The sequence below is a fragment of the Micromesistius poutassou genome, assembly GCF_964030765.1.
Source record: "Micromesistius poutassou genome assembly, chromosome: 5".
In the NCBI taxonomy this organism is placed as follows: Eukaryota; Metazoa; Chordata; class Actinopteri; order Gadiformes; family Gadidae; genus Micromesistius; species Micromesistius poutassou.
This window is the reverse complement of record NC_140275.1, coordinates 12273382-12294000: the sequence shown is the minus strand read 5'-3', so window position 1 is coordinate 12294000 and position 20619 is coordinate 12273382. Positions and strand designations below refer to the sequence as shown.

Here is a 20619-nt window from a genome sequence, read left to right as displayed (position 1 = left end):
CGTCGGGAACCAATCGGCTGCTCAGGATCTGCCGCCATAGAAAACAATGGATGTTGCATCTTTTGTGTCTACAGTATTATCTAAAAGGAGAGGCACTTTGTTCCGGAAACATTGCAAACCACTACATGACAAAAAACGGCTGACCTGAAACAAAACAAATGCTTTTCTTTTACATAAACAAACTTTCCTCTGGTGGCTTTTTTTTTCGGTCATACCAAAAATATGCGCACAATGAAAAAAGGTAACGACAGAACTACAGGTACACATTCTATAAAACAAACCCAATAAGTGAATCAAGCAATCTCCTGTCACTGTTTTCTTCCATGCTTTGCTTCAAGTCAATGAGGGAAACAGTAGAACAGAAGGGCAGGAGAGGAATCAAAGTGACGACATCAGAGTGAAGACATGTCTGTCCGCTCAGGGAATGTTTCTAAGGATCAGGCAGTGTTATGGGATGGTTGAGTCCCAGAACCAAAACAACCAAACTTTAGTGGTCTTCCCAAACTCTTTTCTCACTTTTCTATCAAATGGGTCCCGTATACTTTTTTTTTTACACTTTTAAATATGACTTCTCGGACAAGAACACATCGTCTTTTTCTCTTCTTCATCTAGGGTAGAAGTAAAGCATGAGATACATGCACGCACACAAAGACATCTTACTGAAACACACACACGCACGGACACATGCACGCACACAAGCATACACACACACACACACACACACACACACAACCATGTAAACCAAAGCCTCCAAAGAAGGATGATAAAACTCATCACAATTCCTCAAATAAATGTGTTATTGAATAAAAAATAAACCAAACCAAAACACCACCAGCGTGGGATGTTTAGTTATAGCCATGCTAGCACCACTCGTCCTCCTCCACCTCCTGGTAATACCTGGGGGCCCGGGGGCCCCCGCTGCTGGGGAAGCTAAAGTGGTATCCGTTGGGGCCCCTTCGACTGTACCGCGGCGATGACGCCGAGGGCCCGGCGTAATCGGGTGGTCCGGCCCCAGGGGAGGGCCCCGGGGCCTGGGAGCTGGGGGACAGCGAGGACCCGTCCTGGAGGCTACTGCAGGGGCTTGCATTGCGCGGGTAGCCGTAGCAGTAGCCTCCCTGGCCCGGGCCCAGCAGGGGCTCGTAGCCACATCCCTGGCCCAGGAAGGGCTCCGAGCTGATGCGTGTGACGGGACAGGGGACGTGACGGTAGGAGGAGGCGCTGTGTCGCAGGGCGTGATGCTCCGAGAGGCCTCGGCTCAGCCGGCCCGGGCTGACCGAGTGGGGGTCTGACGCGGGCTGCACCGGGGAGGAGTTGGCTGTCTTGTAGGCCACGCTGGGCCGGGGAATGGGGGGTGTCTGGGGCAGCTGCCGCCGTCCGCGGCTTGGCGTGCTGGAGGTGGAGCTGAGGGTGGCCAGACTGCCCCTAACCCAACCGCTGCCCTGGATGAAGAGTGGACAAGCAATGTGAACCGAACCGGAGAGATGAGGAGAGAGGAGAGGAGGAGATAGGAGCCAGGACCGCAAGGAGGGAGGACGGGAAGGAAGGAAGGACAGCAGGAACAAAGCAAGGACGGAAGGAAGGCGGAAAGGAAGGGGATGGAGGAAGGAGGAAGGGGAGAAAGATAAAGGAAAGACGGCAAGAAGGAAAGAAAAGGAGCAATGGAAGGAAAATAATGTAAATGCAAAGAGTAGAAGATGAAGGATTGTATCAGGGAAACGGGAGTTCGTCACAAACGAGATGGAGACGAGCGAGACGGAGAGACATTAATGGACAGGAAATGGTGATGAGAAAAGACAGGAAGTAGAAAGAGAGATCAAAGGCCATGAGGGGCTGTTCCACAGGCAAGAAGAAGAGTAAGTTAGGCAGAGAGAGCATGCAGAAGTAGGAGTTCAACTATATGCTTTGTTTCAAAAAGATAGAACATCATAAATACACTCTCTGCTCTACTGCAGAGTCTATAGTCAATAAAATACATATAGAATTAATTAATTTCTCTAAATTCTTCAATTCTTGATTATCGTTACAATTGACCCATAAACATATATACATTCAATATAACGCAGACCTTGTGGTCCCTAACTTACTGACCGCATTATTCCAGAGATCGTGTTAAAGCGAGAATCTAATTATTTCACGTTGTTTTGCCTACAACAAACAACGTGCATATTTATTTTGTTACTTTTGACGTTTGCGTACGCAAAGACGTGCAGTCCTCCAAGAGCGATGTGCAAAGACGCACATTTTCGGCCGAAAAAAACCTGCGGTGCGAATTGGTGAATGGGACGACATGGATTTTGTGTGATTCTACTCAAACACTTTGTTCAAGTTGAATAATGTAAACTTTTCTGCGAAATTTCGCTTGATGCTTTGTCGTGACAGCCCTTGAACCGCAAAACGGAGGAGAAAGTAATTGTTACCGTTCGCGGACTCCCAGAGCGCTATAATATATATATCGGATGTTATTATGAACCCATAGACGACAGCGTTGGGTTCTCCGACGTCTCTGGCATTTCCACAACGAGTAAATACTCGTAGTGGTGGTTATCTCGGCCACAGTTGAGAATGAATTGGTGTTGACGTTGGCGTTCACAAGAGAGCCCCTCCAATATCCTTCGACACACTACGGGCGAGTATCTTGAAGTTTGCGGCGCGACTATTCTCTTCGCTTTCGGTGTGAACGCTCACGTCACACTGCCGGCTGTAACGCGGCCACCTGTGACAACGTTAGCTGGAACGCCCCCTAGCTGTGGCCCCTGGCGCGCCCACCTGCTTGCTGAAGCCGGCGTCGTGCATCTCGCTGGGGGACGTGGCGCAGCTGGCGTTGGCAGACTTGGCGTGGCAGTGGTCGCGGCTGCAGTAGCGGTCACAGGAGTAGTAGCGCTGCTTCTCCCCGCCGGGGGCGTGCCGGTGCTTGCGGTCGTGGGAGCGGCCGCGCTCGTGGGCCTTGTCCCGGGAGGAGGAGGAGCTGGCCTGGGCCGGGTCGAGGGGCGGGTCCCCCGGAGTACCTTCATGGTAGAGGGAGAACATACCAGTGGAGTTTCCTTTTAGCTACCGCCATGCCATGTCTTATTATTTTATGTTTATATTCAAGAGCTGCACTTCCAAGCAGTTTTTTACTTGTCCTAGTGTGTTTATAGATGTATTTGTATATTTGTGTTGTTCTACCGTGTCCCCCAAACTTCCAGTATGGGAGGAATAATGTACATCATAATAAGCAGTCATGTCATACTGAATGCATCAGTGTACATTGGTCATGTGCTGAATGTTTTGCTCAATATGAAAATGGTCATTTGGAATATTCGTCAAACATTTCCCCAAAGCCATTCGGTAGCATTGTAACTCTGGGTGACAGCTCTACAACCAGTAACCCTGCACACACACCAACCGCGGCTCTCACATGCTCTCCCACCTCTAACCTCTCCTCTGATGGAGGGGGGAGAGGGGGGGGCTATAAATTATTGGTTTGCCTGTCTGTCTCTTTGGTCTGGATAACAAAGACCTTCTGTGTGAGACGACGCTGAACACACAAACATGCACACACACACACGCACACACACACACACACACACACACACACACACACACACACAGAGCGGGTGTCTGAGATCAAACCCCCAGGTACTCTACATGAGGTGTGGGGAGAATCACTAGACCTCATAGAAACAAGGCAGTAGGATGTTTACACTGAAGTAGTGAATATATAGTTCTAGTAGTACCTATATATAGATAGTAGAATAACCAATAAGATGAGATCCAAATATCCACAAGACAAAATTGTCAAATGTATTTCACGTTCACTAATATTGTTTTCAAGCTTGCACACACAAATATCTAATCTATTTTGTGGTTTTCTCCCTTTTGCAAATAATTTGTCTTTGAACCCAGCCAATAGCATTAGCTATTCCTTTTAACCCTACAGTTCAAGATGATCACACTGCAGGCAGTAGCTTATGGGTGTAGGTTGTACTTGTAGGCTAGGTCTAGCTGGAGACCTCACGTAGCCGCTTTTCATAACACAACACTCATCACCACACTGGCTGTTGATCACTGTTGCCATGGAGAAGATTATTTTTATATTGAAGGAGTAAAAGACTATAGGAGTTTACTGCTGTCTGTTCAACATCTGGAATGCAGGTAGCCAGCATGCCTGCATTAAGGCAAAGTAGATACCAGCTAAAGTACCTCTTACTTTGAGTAGAGATTACAAAAACGAATGGACGCTGGTGTCCACATGGGGAGAGGAGAACAGACACAGAACCGATGCCCAGAGACACATCCTTAAGGCCAGCTCTAGTAAATCCGTATCGGAAGCCAGAAATGTTTTATGTTACGTTGTTACTCCGTTATCCCGGATCCAGCAATCCTAACATTTTATAGCAGAACTTCTCTTCCTTTTCCTGTTTCGTTAAGTGGCCAACACTTATTTTACAGCTTACTAATGTCGCTCAAGTTTGTGCTAGCTGTTTTAGCCAAATATTTGTAGTGCTAGTCTGCCATCAGACTTTAGATATGAATCTAAAGTCTGATTTGTGAGACTACTTGTAATTCCTCTCTGGCATCCCTAGTGGCCGACCTGCAGTACTGTTAGTGGCGTGCTGTCCGCCCAGCGATCTGTCCAGGGACCTCTGCTTCTTCTCTCCCCGCTCCCGGTCCCTCTCCCGGCGGTGGTGGCAGCGGTGGTGATGGTGGTGGTGGTGGTGGCTCCGCTCCTGGCTGGGCTTCTCCAGGGTGAAGTCCCGCAGATTGATCTCCGGGAGGCGCTGTGGGGCCACTGTGGAGACGGAGCGTCTCAACGGGCTGTTGTCAGGAACGGGCTGATCAGGAGAAAGAGCCAGAGAGAAGGATATAGAGATATACAGAGAGAAAGAGAGTGCGAGAGAGAGAGAGAAATAGAGAGAGAGAGAGAGAGAGAGAGAGCGAGAGAGAGAGAGAGAAAGAGAAAGAGATATTAATTACGCATATTCTTCTATATTTTTCCTTGTCTTTCTTTTCTTTTGTATAATTTTGTATTTTTTACACATTACTTGATATATTTAACTCCGGCTCATCTTATCTTTTGTGTTTATGTTCACTACTAAGTCCATTCTATCTTTAGATTTACTTAATCGTTCCCAGGTGGGAAAGTAGGGCATCACAGCAGAGAGTACTTCAAAAGAGCCGCTGTGAGAGAAACAATTTCCCCCGGGGTAAATAAAATATCGGAATCTGAAGTCTTTACTGCCAATAGGATAAGCTGTACATGAATGGAGGTGCAGACACTAACCTGTTAATTGACAGAAACATTCTCCGGGTTCAATCTACAACCAACTGACAAAAATGCACTCACAAACAACATATAGCAATGAACTAAAAGGCAATAAAGGTGCAGTAGACACATCTAAACAGACTTGTGATGTGGTTGCTTCGTCCGTCTGATCCTGTTTACAGAAAAAACATGCATTCCACTAATAAGGACCTTTCGCTAAACCAAACTTGTCCGCTGAGCCCAAAGCAACACCAAGCCCTGTTCAGCCACAGGTCAGGGCCACCTGCAGAGCCGCGCCTTGAAGGTTTACAGCTGCAGGTGCAGATTAAACACTGGATTATAATAGCCTGGCATCGCCAGACGAATTTCAAACTGCAATTAGTCTGGAACCTCTCAGTTCATTTTCGATTTCAAAGGGGAGTCACCCACGGGCGCAGACCAAAATGCCTTTGGACGCAATTGGATAGACCTACATTCAATCATAGCAACAAAAGGGGTGACGCACCACTGACTGAGTGACGAAAAAATTGCATCTCTGTCTGGTTGCCAGGCTAGGATTACATTAGGATTACATAACTCCATACAGAGCGATGACGGAGCAGGTGTGGAGACACAAGACCTCAGACAAGGTACCTAGGAAGGCTCCACAGTGCCATGCGGGGTGCGGGGACAGGTGATCTGTGTTCTGACACTAAGTATAGTTCATCTTAATAACAACGTTTGCATGTGTGTGTGTGTTAATGTTGTTCTTTGTGTGACCGGGGTTAAGGCCTAAACGCCATGTTTAGGCCTTAACCTCTAAGGATAAAAGGTATGTGTGTGTGTGTGTGTGTGTGTGTGTGTGTGTGCGCCTGTGTGTGTCTGTGTGTGCAAGTGTTTGCAAGTATGTGTGCGTGTGTGCGCCTGCACGTGTGCGCGCGCGTGTGTGCGTGTGTGTGCGTGTGTGCGTGTGCGTGTGCGTGTGTGGGGGTACATACAGCCAGTGTCCCTGGGTGCAAATTCATCCGCTGTCCGGTCATTGAAGAAGAGGTAGGAAAGGAAAGGAGCGAGGAAGGTAGGAAGGAAAGAAGGTAAGGTTGTTCACATATTCATAATGGCAATGGTCACAACTGCTTATAGTTCTCAGATAACAAACATGGGATAGTTAGTATAGTGGGACTAGAACGCCCCCTGCTGTGTGAACTGTTTACCACACCACTCTGTGTCTTCACTTGTACACTGCTCTCCTTTCTTGATCCCTTTCATTACTCTTTGCAGCCCCAGTGGCCCTCAGCGTTGGGGTTTACAGATCACATGACGCCTCTCTCTCTCTCTCTCTCTTTACCTCTTAGACTCTATGCATGTCTCTTTCTCTTTTCCCATCTTTCTAGCTGTCTCGCTCGCTCTCTCTAGCCATCTCTCTTTGGCACTCTCTTTATCTCTTTATCTCTATCTTGCCTCATTCTCTCTCTCTCCTTTCTGTTTCTTTCGGGCACATGTTCTGGATGGAGGGCAGCTGAGGGAATATGCAGTCCAGAGCTGAACTAACTGGTCTCTGTGCTTATTAGAAGGTGATGACACGGTGCCGTAAGCCCCCTACTGGCACACTCTCTCCCTCTCTCTCTCTCTCTCTACCCCTCTGTCTCTCCACCTCTGTCCCTCTCTCTCTCTCGGAGAGAGAGAGTTTTACTCTAACCGTCTCTATTTCTCTCGCTACATCTCTCTCACTCTCTTATATAGTACACCCAGCCACTAAGTCTTCTTCTTCTTCATCATTATATCATCCAAATCGAAAAGTATTTAAGTTCTGCTTTCATCTCTGTCCTCGTCCTCTAGCTATGTGTGCTTTATCATCTTTCATCCTGCGTGATGCCGTTATCAGAACCACACGTCATTACAACAAGCTGGCTATCGTGTCAAAGTAATGTCATGGCGAGCAGCCGTGTGAGGGCTAGCACCAGTGCTTTGGCTCGCTGCAGTGTTACGGCCAGCTGTAGCGCTAATGGAGAACGAAACAACAACAACAGATGCTTCTTCACCAACACACTTTAGAACGCTCTCTCTACTCAGTGTTTTGCAGCTACTTTGCTAATGACCCAAAACCATGTTAATTGCATTAGCAAATACATTTCCTACTCGAACGACTTATTTGGGCCTTCAAATCAGAATGACTTACTCTGTGTACGCAAGGCCTGCACCCTCAAAACTCTTTTGTGAAATGGGTGACGTCGTGTCGCAGTCTATATTTATACCGTCTATTACCGCCGATGACCAGATCAGTTGAGGCATTTGACATCAGTGGCCTTGGTTTTTATTCACCCTCTTATGGGTTTGGAGGCAACAGCTGATCAGAAGCGGAGACTTTTGATTGGCTGATGGCTGGAGCCCCACCTCTGCTGCATCTCATCTGAGGGCCTCTATGAACCATAACTGGCACTCCCTCCCCCCCTCCCCCCCCCCGGGAGGCCGGTGGGGAATGCACTTTTAACACGGCCAGTCGATCAATATCACTTCCTACATTGGGATTCTGGGAAAGAGGTGAAGATTTATTTGGAGTTTTCCAAGTGGCGCTGAGGAAATGACTCTCCCTGCCCTTCACTTCTTCTCTCGGTCGTTACCGGAAGAATGAAATATTAGGTTACATGGTCAGAAGAGGATCTCGACAAGACAGTTTTTATGTTAATGGTCTCCTACATTGTACGATGCAGCCTGTTTTTCTAGAGTAAGAACCCAACAATGCTGTAGTCACTGAGACACTATAGAACCCCTATGTATAATGATATAACATATAACGATAGTAAGCTTCAATAAGGTAGCATAAATGTAATTAATGAACCTCAACCTGTTGATAACACTGTAGGTAAGATTGAAGAGCTATAATTAGAAATGGCATAGCCGTCAGTCAGCTATTAGTGAGTGAAATACACTGTGAGAATATCCGTTTGAAGTTGACTGTTCCCGCCTCTGTGTGACCCAATTGAGATTTTAGACCGCTCCTGGCTTATTACAAACCATTTAGGGAATCTTTTCTGGGACTGGTTCCGAGAATTCATCTGCTTGCCACGTGTGCGTGAAATGCAACACTTCTCAACGGCGAAATAACTAACTTCAAAAACTTGAAGTTTGAACTCTCTCTCTCTCTCTCTCTCTCTCTCTCTCTCTCTCTCTCCCCCCCCCCCCCCCCCCCCCCACCGTACCTACAGCACCTTAACACTAATGCCCATGTGTCTGTGTCCTTGTGTTTCAAGAACCCTCTTTACCTGTAGCTCAGTGTTGAGTCGGGGCATGGACACGGCTCTGCCCTGGCTCTGCAGCCCGGCGCCAGGTGTCCCCTGGCCGGCGGGGGCCCCAGGCCCCAGGGCCACCGGGCCCAGATCCCCTAAGCACGCCACTGCCCCTTTACTGATGGCACTAGGTTCTATCTTCCTCAGCTCCACCAACTCCTGGACACACACACACACACGCACACGCAGACGCACACACGCACGCACACACACATGCAGACTGTCAAACTGTACAGGCAGGTATAGGTAGCTGAAGGTAATGTCCACTTGTACAGGTAGTTATATTCTGAAGAGGATCTGGGTGGACACAGGTTCTATTTCCTGTGTCCATCAGATAAGCATAGGATAAGGTCATACCAGGGTCATTTGAAGATGACCCCTGCTCTCTGAGATTGGTTTGCATTGTTGTTGTTTTTTAACCCCATAGAAAAAGGAGTTCGTCCATTGGTCAGTACCTGAGGGGCGGCGTCCGGCGTGTCGTCTGATTGGCCTTTGGAGAGTGTGCGCTTACCCCTCCCCCGGGGAGCTTCCTTCGTCCTCTCGGGCAACCAGGAGGACGACTCCTGGGCGATGACCTCTTGACCTGACCTGGGGGTGGGGGCATTGGACACTCGGCACGCGAACACATCATAACACAGTCGCATTGTTTAACATCTCCTCTGTGTGATGTCGTAGTAGGGAGAAGAGCCATGTCTTTGCCATAGTAGTTGCAAAACAAAGCAGAACATTTTCAGCACAGATCGACCAAGCTGCATGTACACATTGAGGTCTAAGGCCAATATCAATATGTTTACCGTCTAAGGCTGATAAACATATTTTAAATATCCTCTAGTGAAAAATAGAGAGCAGTGCAGACCAGCATAGGGGACATTCTGAAGGGATACCACGATTGCCTTGAGATCATTTTATGGGCCCCAAACGCTGTGAATTTGAGTACAATCGACAAAGCTTCACGCCTCAGAGAAAATGTTCCTCAACAAACCTTTCCCAAATCAGCCCCTGTCCTGGCGACCGATCAATAACAATGTTGTTCATTGCAAGAATGGACAACATACTATTACAATTGTTTTTTTGAAGGAAACACAGAAAAGCAATGACAAAAAGGAACCGATCCAGTTCCACAGCTTGTTCAACTAATCGCTCAATGCACATTGGGACAGGGCGGCTGATCAAGAGTGTATCATTTTTGCCATCTCACAGTATGAAAATAATCACTCAGAATTGGGCAGTGTGTGGTGATGAAGAGATCCACCACCCTGCCCCATTCTCTAACTACTCTATCTCCTCTATCTCTCTGTGGCGAACCTCTCTCTATCTCCTCTCTCTGTGGCGAACCCCTCTATCTCCTCTATCTCTCTGGTGAACCTCTCTCTATCTCATCTCTCTGTGGTGAACCTCTCTCTATCTCCTCTATCTCTCTGTGGTGAACCTCTCTATATCTCCTCTATCTCCTCTCTCTGTGGTGAACCTCTCTCTATCTCCTCTCTCTCTCTGTGTGGTGAACCTCTCTCTATCTCCTCTCTGTCAGTGGTGAACCTCTCTCCATCTCTCTCCCTCCCTCCCTCCCTCGCACTGTCTCTCTAAGAACTTACAAAGCTCCCCCGTTGGTGAGGGTGCTGACCCCCGGGCCGGGTCTGACCCCCGGGCTAGGTCTGACCCCCGAGCCGGGCCTGACCCCCAGGGCGTTGGGTCTGGAGGTGGAGGAGGGGGCGGAGCCCCGTGCCTGGGTCTGAAGGAGCATGCTTGGGGGATCCACGCTGTTGAGCATCATGGGCAGGTCCTTCTCCTGCAGGTGAGTCAGAGGCAGCAGGGGCTTAAACAGAGACCCCACCTTGCTCTGTGGAGGAGGGGGAGAGAGGGAGGGGCCACATGCTGAACACATCCAGAGCAGGGAACAGCCAGGAGAATATCCTCGCGCCCTGGGTGTCGTGGCAGGTGGGGGACCACCCAGGGACAGAATATTCATGTAACGCTTGCAGTCATGCGTGTCACATGCCTTTGAATGTGTTTGTGTGTGTTTGTCTGTGTATGTGTGTGTGTGTGTGTGAGTGTGAGTGTGTGTGTGTGTGTGTGTGTGTGTGTGTGTGTGTGTGTGTGTGTGTGTGTGTGTGTGTGTGTGTGTGTGTGTGTGTGTGTCTGCGAGAGAGAGTGTGTGTGTGTGTGTGTGTGTGTGTGTGTGTGTGTGTGCATCTTCCTGCGTGTGGGAAGCATCCACATGCCTGTTTGCGTGGTGTGAAAATAACAACCGTCGGCCCAAAGCACATTCCCCTCATGACGGGTTACATGGTCCATTCTGATATTTGTTGTTGTTATATAGTGGACATGTGGGTTTTCTTCCGGGTGCAGCTGTCTGATGCAACATGTGTGTATCCATGCATCTGTGCAGTAGTATCATCTCTCCACAAGGGCAGGCACAGTGAAGTGCAGGGAGCATGCATATCTGCATTAATGGTTGTAAAGTTGGCACTAGTCAAGCCAGTGCAGTGTTTCAATCAATGAGCGCATGAGCTCAAACACACACAAACAAACTGTGTGTGTTTGTGAGTGTGTGTGTGTGTGCTCTTGCTCATATATGTGTATGTGTATGTGTGTGTGTGTGTGTGTGTGTGTGTGTGTGTGTGTGTGTGTGTTATACCGAGCCAGGGGCATTCTGCTGTAGTTGCTGCTGCAGCCGACGCGCTCGGTTCTGCTTGTAGTAGTCAAAGATCATCAGAGCTGCGTACACCTTCCCAACTGTCAGCTCATTGGCTGAGGGGAGAGGAGAGGAGTGGAGGGAAGGCGGGAGCAGTGAAGTCGAGATGTGAGGGGGGGATGAGGTGAGGAGAAGAGAGAAGACGAAGAAGGGTGAGGTGGGGTAAGGAGAAAGGAGAGGATGGGTGAGGTGGGGTAAGGAGAGGAGAGAATTGAGGAGGGGAGAGAGGAGAGGAGAGGGGAGAGGAGGTGAGGAGGAGAGGAGAGGTGAGGATTAAGGAAAGTAGGAGAGACAAAAGTGGAGTGAAATGAGAACGGAAAAGAAGATTATGCAAAACAAAGCAAGAGGACGGAAAGAAAAAAGAGGAAAGAAACAAAAGAAGAGAGGGAAGAGAAGATCATAATTGAGAGACGATCGAGCAGATTGGAGAGGAAAAGAGAGGGGGGGAAAATCCATGACGGGACGGGAAAACAAAAGATTTCCCAGCGGGCCAAGAGGAAAAGAGAGGGGAGAGAACAAGTGAATAGAACTGCTGACTCATTAGTCTGCTTTCATCTCATTAGCATGTCGAGCATGAGGAGCAGAGACGCACATTGAAACTAGATTCAACGGAAACACGCTTCATAAGACAGTTGGCCATTTCTACCACAAGATGGTAGCAGAGACACTTCAATTCCGCTCACGGTAGACACCTACACACACACACACACACACACACACACACACACACACACACACACACACACACACACACACACACACACACACACACACACACACACACACACACACACACACACACACACACACACACACACACACACACACGGAAAGTTGCCAAACACCGGGGCTGGCAGCTGGGTGGAGAGGCGTCTCGGGAGCTGGATGGGAGCTGGATGGGGGCTGGATGGGGGCTGGGTGACGGCAGGGTGGTGGGTGGGCTGGTACCCGGGGCTGGGGGGGGGGGGGGCTTACGTTTGTGTGGAGTGACCAGCAGATCCATGGTCTTATGGGACAGGCTGGACCAGACGGTGGAGAGCTCCTTCTTCAGCTCCGCATCACTCATACGCTGGGCCACCATGCCTGCTGATGAACAACACTACCGTCACCATCCCGTCACTCATCAAACCATTTTCCCGACGATAAGATGAGTTAATAATCCCAGACGGGAAAGTTGGGAGATCTCCCAAGCGGTGTATTATTGTTTCTCTCATTAATGAGCGGGAGGGGGGTTAGGAAGGAGGCCCCCAGGCTTGGACGTTATGATTTATGATATGATCTAAACACATACATGCCAGCCTTTTGGTGGATGTGTAACAGAGACCTGCCAACGGGGGCCCAAAGATTTGACCCAAATCTTAATTGGGTCAAAAGTAATTGGGCTTCTTAGCAGTTGGAGTGTTTTCCTTCTTCTTCTTCAGTGTGAAACCCTGCTGAGTAGCGATGGGGCATTACAGAAATGACGTCAACAGATGCTGTAATCCTAAAGCATCTTACGATACATGAGTAGTGCATGTACTCTAAACATTGGTTCTTAACCTGACCCCACTGGGAGTCAAACCAATGGCAGTTAATACCTTGCTCTACGAGTTTAGAGAGAGAGAGAGAGAGAGAGAGAGAGAGAGAGAGAGAGAGAGAGAGAGAGAGAGAGAGAGAGAGATGTAGCGAAAGAGAGTGAGAGAGCGAGAGCACCAGATATGCAAGAGAGAGACACTGCGAGCGAGCGAGCACCAGGACCAATGCGGCACAAACGGGAGATGCTCATTAAAATGATCTCATTCCGTTGGTAAGGCTGCGGGATAGAGGGGGGTGATTAAGCCATATGAGCTGAGGAACACACACAGAAATGTCCTAATGAGTCCAAATGGGACCTTGAAAATACACCGCTCCCAGCTCAGAACACAGGGCACCAGGCTCGGATCGCATCTGCCCAGGGGGGATATTTAGGTTGAGATAACTACAGTTTTAAATTCCATTATCCTGGGACGAAATACAATAGTGAGATGTAGCCAAACTTTGTGGGGGCCGTCTTCTCGATTGTTTCAGGGTGTAACATCTAGGTCAACGCCGGATTTGTCCTGAAATGACTATATTGGATTTAATTTGAAGCTTCATGAATACCCACAGAACTAGTGCTTTGTGTATTCATACAGCTTTGTCTGGAGCGTCGGCTATCCTATAATTGGCATACGGAGCTACACCTCTGTTTACTGTGCTGTGACACCTCCGAGGAGCTCTGCTTCTGGTTAAAACAGCGAACAAGCAAACAAACAAGTGAAACAGGTAGTTAGCAAAGAAGAGAACATGGGAGTCATGTGGTTCGATTCTTTGTGGTTTGATTGGGTCGTGGCACGTCCCTTGCCAGGTGCGCCAGTAAACGAAGGAATTGGCAGAGTGCAAGCAAATTCCAGATTTTTATTTTAAAAAAATACCAGTGAATCACTGGCGGAGCAAAAGACTTGGCTCCTTCTAATTTCAATTCATGGTGATGTTTGCAGTTCATCAGCATGTCTTACTGCATTATACACATACTACACAGCTTCACAACCACCAGCTGCTCTGCCTGGTGGGCGACATCACCACCACAGGACCTCTAACCTGAGGAGAGCTTGATCTCCAGGGCGGTGCGGATCAGAGCCATCAGGGTGGAGGTGAAGTGCACTGTGTTGTCGTCGGCGATGGGCATGTTCATCTTCACCAGGCGCTGAGGAAGAGGAGGAGGAGGTGCAGGTGGTGGAGCAGGAGGAGCCGTGGCGGCGGTGGTGGCGGCGGCGGTTGGTGGCAGAGTAGAGGTTAGAGGTTAGACCTAGCCCTGACAAACCTCACTGAGATATTTAAATGAGCGTGCCATTGGAAAGCGATGTCTCACTTTGTGTCTTGGTTGACATAAAAAGAAAAATACAAAAACTGTAAAACCGGTCATGCATTGTAAAACAATTGCACTTTCAATTCAATTCAATCAAAAATAACAGGGTGAAGGTTGGGTGGGTGGGCGGGTGGGTGGTTGGGTGTTTATAGGATTCAGTTCAGCACACAAAAGCCTTCTCAGCAAGCATGAGGAGACAGACCACACAGTGACATCACCGCCAACGGCCGAGTACGCACCACAACACAACGCAAGTCAAAAGTGCACAAAACCAAGGCAAGGCCGAAACAGAGTGGAAGAAAAGACGAAGAGAAGAAGGCGAGACGCATAACCATGACGATGCCTTGAACCGGCCCCCGGAGCTCCACTCTGTATGCCAGCCAAGGCACGGCGGGCCTTACAACTGGTGTCTATGTGGGCCACTGCCAATAGGCGACTGTGGTTGTGGTGTAGCTGGTTGAGTTCGAGGGCCCCAGCGGTGTCTGGGCACTCTAATGACCCGGCCGCAGGCCTGCATGCACGGCACCGTGGGACGGCCGCCGTGTGGGAGTCGAGCTCCGTCCGGCATGAAACCACTGGACAGAGCATCCGGCGAAACGGTGCGGTGCAGAGTGACACAGAACAGGAGCTCAGTGCAACGAGGAGGGAAGTGTGGAAGGCGCCGACCAAACACACAGCCACACAGGGACGCACAGGTCCACATTCAACCATGGAACAACAAGAGCTGCACAATGTATCAAAACTGACGGTGTTCTTGAGTATGGATTGAAAGCCGTTCACTAGATGGCCCTATAGTGGACGAAATGATATCGATTTTTCACGTTGGATTTCTAAATGTTCTTTATTTGTATAAACCTCAATGTAATTAGTCAATGAATAATGAATGATTGAAAGATGTACTACATAGTATTGTCATGTATTGTTATTTATTCTGAGGAAATCTAAATTGGAAAACAACGTGTGACCATTGTGCAGCCCTGACACATAGGGACACAGACAAACATACAACTTCCAGGCCTGCACACAAAAAACACAAGCCCACATAAAGCACACAGCAAATCTAACATTGGTTTGACAGAGGAGATGGAAGAAAACATGGGTGGGGGTGAATAGCAGAGACGGATGGGTGTTTGTAGAACAGGAAAGCAACATAGAAGCTACACATTAAGCTAACTCGGACTGCTCCACAAAATCAAACCCCTAACTAGGCAACATGATTCGGAGCAGGGTTTTTCAACCTGTGGTACATGTATCACCAGTTGTGTGCATGGGTACTGGAGCTATCACGTGGGATTTTAGTCTTAAAAAATACACATTTATATTTAAAGAAAGAAATTAAGAAATATTATTATAAATATTGTGTAAAAAGTAAATATGGCATATGGCTTGTTATTTCAAATATAGTGTCAACTTTTGTGCATTCCATCTTATTTTCCATTGTAATATTATCCATTGATGTTTTATGTTCGTTTGTGTTTGCTAAATTACCCTTTGTCCTAAAGAGAGACTTTTCCAAGCCGATGGTCAGAACATTCTAAAAACGTTATTGTAAACTATAGGTAGTGTACCTAACCAACTGATCTTTCAGAAAACGAAACAGGCAATGCCCAACCACTGGGCATAGGTGTAAAATAATATTACGGGAATATTAACAAAAAAACAAAATAGATCAACAGTGAGATCCGGGGAACACTGCACTGCAGCGCACAGACAGCTGGCCAAAGCTCAGGCCAATGGCGATGTGGGTTGTGGAGCACAGGGGAGAGCAGGGGGGCAGGGGGGGGGAAGAGGAGTAGGGGCGGAGTAAGGGGTGAGGTTGGGTTAGGAGGGGGTGAGGTTTCGGAAGAAAAGGTGGATCTACCTTGTACGCGACTCTCTGCGGGCATTTCTTTCCCAAACCTAAGGGCGGGGACATGTGGAGCAGCATCTGATACATATCAAGGTACTTGATACGCCCACTTCACAGGGTCAGGGGGAGCCAAGATGAAGACACACACACACACCAGGACCCAACACAGACGCATGGTGGGGTTGGAGAAGGACAACAAAAGGATGGAGGGAGAGACATGAAAACAATTTTAAAAAAAAAACAGAAATCTGGTGTTAGATTTCCGATGATGACATGTGACAGAGATGCAATCCCCAGCCTCCGCCACTGCTGCAGGGGTGGAGCAGAGTGGTGGGGTGTGTGGGGGGAGGGATGGTTCACTCAGGATCCCTGGGAGGAAACACAGAGATGGTGAGCTGGTCTGGAGCTGACATGGGGGGGAGGTGGGTTAGAGTACAGGGGAGAGGGAGGACAGGAAGAGGTGGGGAGGATCTGATGCTAGTAAGTTGGTTATGGTTCCGATATGGCCCCACCCCAGATCAGAGGGTGGTGGAGGGGTGGGTTCTGAAGGGGGTGATGGGTGAGGAGGGTCGGGGATGTCTGCTCTCGGGGCATGCCAGCCGACATCCCTGGATGTTTCGTTCTGCCAGATCCACAGCGACAAAGCTTTCAGTGGCCAATCCCCCAACCGCTCCCGATCCGATCCTTCCGTTTAACGAAACGTACGCTTGAAAGCATCTCAACTATGCGGATACGCCGATGTTTTTTTAAAGGGACTACGTGTCAGAATCCGATATTCCTTCTTACGACTGGCCACTTTTTCCGTAAGCAGATCGCAGCCTTCTTGAGCTTGAAATGTGTAATGGGTCCATTTCTCGGCAGCTAACTACAGAATTATACAAACTGGCAAGAGCTAACTGTTCTTTATATACTAGGGCACTTAGGATTGCGAGGTTTTTAGGTTCAAATATAATAAAAATCTGCCGACAGGCTGTTCTACACAACCTGTTCATATATTGGCAATTTGGATTGATTTAAGCAAGTATAATCCTACATGTAGTCCATTTAACAGCACTTCAAGTGAGCGGCTTACGAGGGATGTGAGGTTGGGAATCAACGGCCTTGAAAGCTTTGTTTCTGATCCGGCCTCATTGACCAAGGCCAGTCAGTCTGACAGGAGTGCGGGCGCTCGTTCATTGGTGCACAGCCATTGAGAAGTACACAAAGCACCCTAGGTGACGGAGGTGGCTGGTGTAGGTTGCAAACCTTGTATGCTACCCTATTAGGGCAGTTCTTCCCTAAGCCAAGAGGGGGCGATATAATGCGCAACAAATTGTACATATCCTTATAGGAAATCCGCCCGCTGTAAAAACAAAACGACAAACAAGCAAACATATGAACATAAAATGTTTCAGCGCTGCATTAAAAAACAACAAACAACCACATACAGTTGGTCCAGAGGCACTGAACAACTGGTTGAAAATGCTGTCCACAGTGTTTCATTGCCACAGTAGTGACATGTTTAGAGAAGAATATTCAGTGGTAAAAGGAGAGACACCTGGTCATTTTGGGTCATGGCGATCTAAGGCCGACTTGTGGCGATGTACACACATTTCATAGACAACCATCAAGGTAAGTGAGTGTTTGTGGAAAGAATACATCAGAATGCAGAGTCGTTTCACTCCCTGAAGGTACCTATCTACATTGTGTATTCAGACTGTAGGAACTGCTATCAGACTGTTATTTTACGAATGTATGAGCGGGAATACGACTGTAGCTACGGTTTTAAAAAGGGTGGTCTCGGTCAGTATGTTCAGTTTTCTGACTGCATACGCCGCTCTTCTGACTGTGAGTCCAGCCTCGAGGATGCGGGGGGTGACGTACCAGGCTGCGGGGTCATACTCGGCCCAAACCCTGATGAACTCGTCCAGGTGATGCGGCCCCAGGATGGACGAGTCCCGGGTCAGGTACTCAAAGTTGTCCATGATGACCGCCACAAACAGGTTCAGCATCTACAGACACACAGATGGATTCAGACTGTAGATAGTGTATACAGTGTTGTTTTCTGACTGTATTTGGTGTGGACGGTGTTGTTTTCTGACTGTAGTTACTGGGAACAGTGTTGTTTCTGACTGTAGTTGGTGTGGACGGTGTTGTTTCTGACTGTAGTTAGTGTGAACAGTGTTGTTTCTGACTGTAGTTACTGTAAACTGTATTGTTTCTGACTGTAGTTTGTGTATTCAGTGTTATTTTCTGACTGTAGTTAGTGTATACAGTGTTTTCTCTGACTGTAGTTGGTGCGGACGGTGTTGTTCCTGACTGTAGTTAGTGTGAACAGTGTTGTTTCTGACTGTAGTTGTTGTGAACAGTGTTGTTTTCTGAATGTAGAGTGTGAACGGTGATGTTTCTGACTGTAGTTAGTGTGAAGGGTGTTGTTTTCTGACTGTAGTTAGTGTGAACGATGTTGTTTCTGACTGTAGATAGTGTGAACGATGTTGTTTATGACTGTAGATAGTGTGAACGGTGTTGTTACTGACTGCAGATAGTGTGAACATTGTGGTTTCTGACTGTAGTGAGTGTGAACAGTGTTGTTTCTGACAGTAGTTAGTGTGGATGTTGTTGTTTCTGACCAGGAAGGAGCAGAGGAAGATGAAGGAGACAAAGTAGAAGTAGGCAAAGTCGCTGCCACACTCCTTGGCTATGTTCCCTGACCCCGGGTCACACGCCCGCCGGCTCAAGCACGACAGCATGATCTCATGCCAGGCCTCGCCTGTAGCACTCCTGTAGGGACGGACAGACGGACAACAGAGAACTCGCTGATACACAGAGAATGATTAACTACACTTAGGCACAGTCGGATATCCTTTGCTCAGCGTTGGTCTGACTACCTGAGTAGAATGTTTGCACTGCAGCTTTCAACAAGAGGCAAGGGGCCAATGGTGTAATGGTGATGGTGTTGGACTTCCAGCAGAAAGGTACTGGGGTTGATCCCCAATCTGCTGTTGGCATCTTAGAGCAAGACGCCTCAAACATTGTGAACATGTAATGACATGTATATCTAAACTCACTGTTATTTGTTACCCTTGTTTTTGGTGAGGTGTTTGGTGAGGTGTCTGGTTAGGTATCATGCGATGTGTCTGGTAATGTCGTACCTGAACAGCAGCATGAGGGCTTGCAGGAAGGTGCGGAAGTTATTGTGGTGATTTATGGCTGTGTCCTCGTTGAGATCAATGTTACCGAACACCTACACACACACACACACACACACACACGCACACACACACACACACACACACAACTCCATAAAGTGAATAAGTGGTCCCAGAGTCTATCTGTGCTAAGTTAAAGCCAAAGGTCTTAGTCTCTGGAGTGTAAATATAACTTTTTGCTGATTGGGCGATTGGCCAATGCTGTTTGTAGCCAAGGCCAAGGCTGGCAAACCTACATGATATCAGTGAATCTTCTTGATATCAGTGAATCAACATAACATCAGTGAATATACATGACGTCAATGCATCTACATTATACCAGTACATCTATACTACACCAGTTGATCTACATGACATCCGTGAACCAAGTTCAGATCCGTGAATCATGTTGTGAGTTTATGGGGAGCGATGGGACGTGAGGCCACTCCCACCTGCATGCCGATGATGGCGTAGATGAAGAAGAGCATGGCGATCAGCAGACATACGTAGGGCAGCGCCTGGGGAGGAAGAGGACAAACAAGTTTACTATTTATCATAAAATGCGATCAGCTCCCATTTTCTTGATAGTGCAGTGGTTTTGTGGTGTGTGTGTGTGTGTGGAAGTCACACCAAGGTAGACACCATGGTACACTAAGGGGAATGTTAGTGTTTGCATGCGATGCAGACACGCATGTGTGTGTGTTAGTGTGTGTGTTTGTGTGTGTGCGTGTGTGTGTTTGTGTCTGTGCGTGTATGATCGTGTGTACACCTTGAAGGACTGGACGATGGTCCACAGCAGTATTCTGATGGTGTGTGTGTGTGTGTGTGTGTGTGTGTGTGTGTATACCTTGAAGGACTGGACGAAGGTCCACAGCAGGATCCTGATGGTGTAACCCTGTCTCAGCAGCTTGATGAGCCGAGCCGCCCGGAACAACCTCAAGAAGCTCAGGTTCAACAGCCGATCCTGAGGGGAGAGAGAGCATCGCAACACACTGTAAGACAGCGAACGAGAGAGAGAGAGAAACACACCAAAACACACTAGAGTGAGATGGAAATTCACTCACCGTGGTCTATGGGGACGGCATTGGGGCAGAAGTAGATAGAAAGAGACACCGACCGACAGAGTGCGAGACAGAGAAGAGGGAGATAGAGAGACATTGAAAGAATGAGGAGAAACAGGACAGGAGAGGCAACAAAACAGCAACGGTCAAATGGCACAGTGATCTCAGGCTGACAACATACACACGTAAGATCGCTAACATGAATTAAACCATCAAACATATAATACACTTAGCTGCACTACAAATTGCATTTGTGGCTGGGTGTAGCAAGCTCTTTCTCCCCGACCAATGACAATTCATGTTTGTGTGCTGAATTCACGTTCATAAGATGCATCAGTGGGGTTGTGATGCATTCATGTCTGTTGGGAGAATCAGTGGAGTTGTTATGTGTTCATGTTTATAAGATGCATTAGTGGGGTTGTGATGCGAGTTGCTATGTGTTCATGTTTATAAGATGCATTAGTGGGGTTGTGATG

The 20619-nt window shown here is 48.0% G+C and overlaps 1 protein-coding gene across 1 annotated transcript in view; it reads right to left on the bottom strand.

Moving 5' to 3' along the window:
• Window positions 1-860: 860 nt before the first annotated feature.
• Window positions 861-20619, bottom strand: part of cacna1ba (calcium channel, voltage-dependent, N type, alpha 1B subunit, a) — a gene marked incomplete at both ends in the record, with an annotated part of 87336 nt that continues 67577 nt past the window's right edge. The window contains 15 exons of the mRNA XM_084468162.1: window positions 861-1439; window positions 2767-3005; window positions 4574-4814; window positions 8485-8667; window positions 8964-9096; window positions 10101-10345; window positions 11144-11256; window positions 12176-12283; window positions 13799-13904; window positions 15928-16024; window positions 17779-17906; window positions 18525-18675; window positions 19047-19138; window positions 19535-19600; window positions 19930-20046. Coding sequence (XP_084324288.1) covers window positions 861-1439; window positions 2767-3005; window positions 4574-4814; window positions 8485-8667; window positions 8964-9096; window positions 10101-10345; window positions 11144-11256; window positions 12176-12283; window positions 13799-13904; window positions 15928-16024; window positions 17779-17906; window positions 18525-18675; window positions 19047-19138; window positions 19535-19600; window positions 19930-20046 — 2598 coding nt within the window. The remainder of the gene's footprint in view (window positions 1440-2766; window positions 3006-4573; window positions 4815-8484; window positions 8668-8963; window positions 9097-10100; window positions 10346-11143; window positions 11257-12175; window positions 12284-13798; window positions 13905-15927; window positions 16025-17778; window positions 17907-18524; window positions 18676-19046; window positions 19139-19534; window positions 19601-19929; window positions 20047-20619) is intronic.